Genomic DNA, 2,629 nt, shown 5'->3' on the forward strand with positions numbered 1-2,629 from the left:
CCAAATCTATATATTCGTCTATAGTCAAAATTATAGACTATCCTATAGCCTAGACTATAGACTATTCTATAGTTAACACTATAATCTATAATCAAGACTACAGACTATTCAATAGTCGAGTATAGGCTATTTTATAGTCAAGACTATAGGCTATACTATTGTCAAGACCGTTGACATTTCTACTGTCAAGACTATTGACTATTCCATAGTCAAAATTATAGAATATCTTATAGTCTAGACTATAGACTATTCGATAGTTAACACTTTATACTATTCAATCATCAAGAATATAGATTATTCTATAGCATTGACTATGTACTATTTTACAGTCATGACTATATACTATAGTCAAGACTATAGACTATTCTTTATTCAAGACTATAGAATATTCTATATTCAAGACTATAGACTTTTCTTTGGTCGAGACTGTAAACTACTCTATAGTCTTTCAGCATTTTAAAAATTGTCTTTAAACTTTTGAAAACTAAACCATTTTAAATAACTTTCCTTTAAATAATTACTCATAATTAACTTAATTATGGTGCAATGCATAGTGTTTTCTACAATTTATTTAATTACTTATTAATAAACAAAAAATATTTATCTTATTTCCATAAATCATGACCATTTCCCCATTGATGCAGTTATAGACTAATATATTTTTTTCAACAATTTAATTTAAACCTATTCATCCACTGTTACTCCCATACGTTTATGCAATATCGGCACGTATTCATCCCATTGACTACGAAAGACATTACCGGCCAATGGTTTACCCATATTATATTTTTCCGCAAATTTCTCTACTTTAAAATTAGAATGTCCTTCCAACTGGGAATGATTAACATAAGGTTCATTAAATTCCAATTTACCCGGCTGTTCGTAGACCAAAAATACATAACGCATGACACTGCCAGTTTTGGGAGAAATAGGACCTAAATAAGGGCTATAAACTTCTCCTTTATCGACATCTTTACCGGGTATATTCACCACTAGCCAATGTATAAATTCTTTCCATATAGGATTATCAGGATACGGAGCATCAGGTGAAGCCATATAAACAGTGTAGTAAGTATTGGGATCCGAAGACCAATCAAGTGTTGGAGCATCCTTAGTTTCGGTGGGAGTAAACTCTTTGCCATCTCCCACCAGAAGGCCATTTGCAAATTCGAGCTGTGTTATTAAATAACTTTATAAAATCCTTTAATATATAGTTACTATTACCTTTAATTTTTCCTTTGGTGCCGTTTGCAAAACATCCGGTATTACTTTTGTCTCCTTGAAAAGTGTTTCTATGTCACTTTCCTCAGCTATAGCTTGAGTTAGTATTAGTATTGGTAAAAATATTTGTGAAAACATTTTTATCCGAAATTTTCTTTTATTTGTTTTGGTTTTACAAAACGATCTGCTTCATTTTCATTCTAAAACTGTGATATTTATATGAGTTTTATTCAATGAAATTAAATATATCGTATTTATTTTACAGATTATTTATTTGTTAGTTAAATTAAAATAATTTTAACAAATTATCGAGTAATTGTTCTCTAATATAAAAATATTAGTTATAATTTGATAAAATTGCTTTAAAAAATAAATAATTTGACTCTATTGTTGATTTAAAAAATTTTTATTATTACATATTTTAAATAAAAGTAATCTATGTAAAGTATATCTATATATGTATATTAAACCGAATGTATGTTTGTTTGTATGTATATAAGTATGTAAGTTTGAAGTCTACAGACGTAAAGATGGCTGGAGCGATTTTCTGATATATCCTTCCTATATATCTGAAATCAACTTTAGACTTCCTTTTCGTAGGTGAGGTACCACAACACTTACCAAATAAGTTATCAAAATTGTATATCGTAAAAATTGCAAGGGTCTAGAAGGTACTGCAACAGCTTACCAAATAAGTATTAAAAGTCGTATATCTCAAAAACTGCAAGACTCCTCAAATTTTGCATGGATAAGTTTGATATTTTGCTTTGGTGTAAATGGGCGGATTGGATATAGTGGGCGTTTCTCTTCCCATATATAAGAAGTATTGAAGTAGTAGTCTATGTGTATGGACAACTCATATTATTATTTAGGGAAAAAAGGGCGGATTGGCTTAGCGAGCGTAGCACTTCGATAATTAATTAAAACTGAGATAATTTAACACCTAAGTACAGCGCTCAAATTTTATGTGAGTCAGTTAGTTAGTTAGTTAGTTAGCTAGCTAGTTAGTTAGTTAGTTAGTTAGTTAGTTAGTTAGTTAGTTAGTTAGTTAGTTAGTTAGTTAGTTAGTTAGTTAGTTAGTTAGTAGTTAGTTAGTTAGTTAGTTAGTAGTTAGTTAGTTAGTTAGTTAGTTAGTTAGTTAGTTAGTTAGTTAGTTAGTTAGTTAGTTAGTTAGTTAGTTAGTTAGTTAGTTAGTTAGTTAGTTAGTAGTTAGTTAGTTAGTTAGTTAGTTAGTTAGTTAGTTAGTTAGTTAGTTAGTTAGTTAGTTAGTTAGTTAGTTAGTAGTTAGTTAGTTAGTTAGTTAGTTAGTTAGTTAGTTAGTTAGTTAGTTAGTTAGTTAGTTAGTTAGTTAGTTAGTAGTTAGTAGTTAGTTAGTTAGTTAGTTAGTTAGTTAGTTAGTTAGTTAGTT

The 2,629-nt window shown here is 28.9% G+C and overlaps 1 protein-coding gene across 1 annotated transcript; it reads right to left on the reverse strand.

Moving 5' to 3' along the window:
* Positions 1-532: 532 nt before the first annotated feature.
* Positions 533-1,403, reverse strand: LOC119610942 (putative odorant-binding protein A5). Its single transcript, XM_037966364.1, has 2 exons — positions 1,225-1,403; positions 533-1,173 (listed from the first exon to the last, which is right to left on the reverse strand). The coding sequence occupies exons 1-2, from the start codon at positions 1,357-1,359 to the stop codon at positions 685-687; spliced, it is 624 nt and encodes a 207-aa protein (XP_037822292.1). The 5' UTR covers positions 1,360-1,403; the 3' UTR covers positions 533-684.
* Between the last annotated feature and the right edge of the window lie 1,226 nt (positions 1,404-2,629).

The sequence above is a fragment of the Lucilia sericata genome, unplaced genomic scaffold (genome assembly GCF_015586225.1).
Source record: "Lucilia sericata isolate MDLA Ls3-8-SP2 unplaced genomic scaffold, ASM1558622v1 Contig001318F_arrow, whole genome shotgun sequence".
NCBI lineage: Eukaryota > Metazoa > Arthropoda > Insecta > Diptera > Calliphoridae > Lucilia > Lucilia sericata.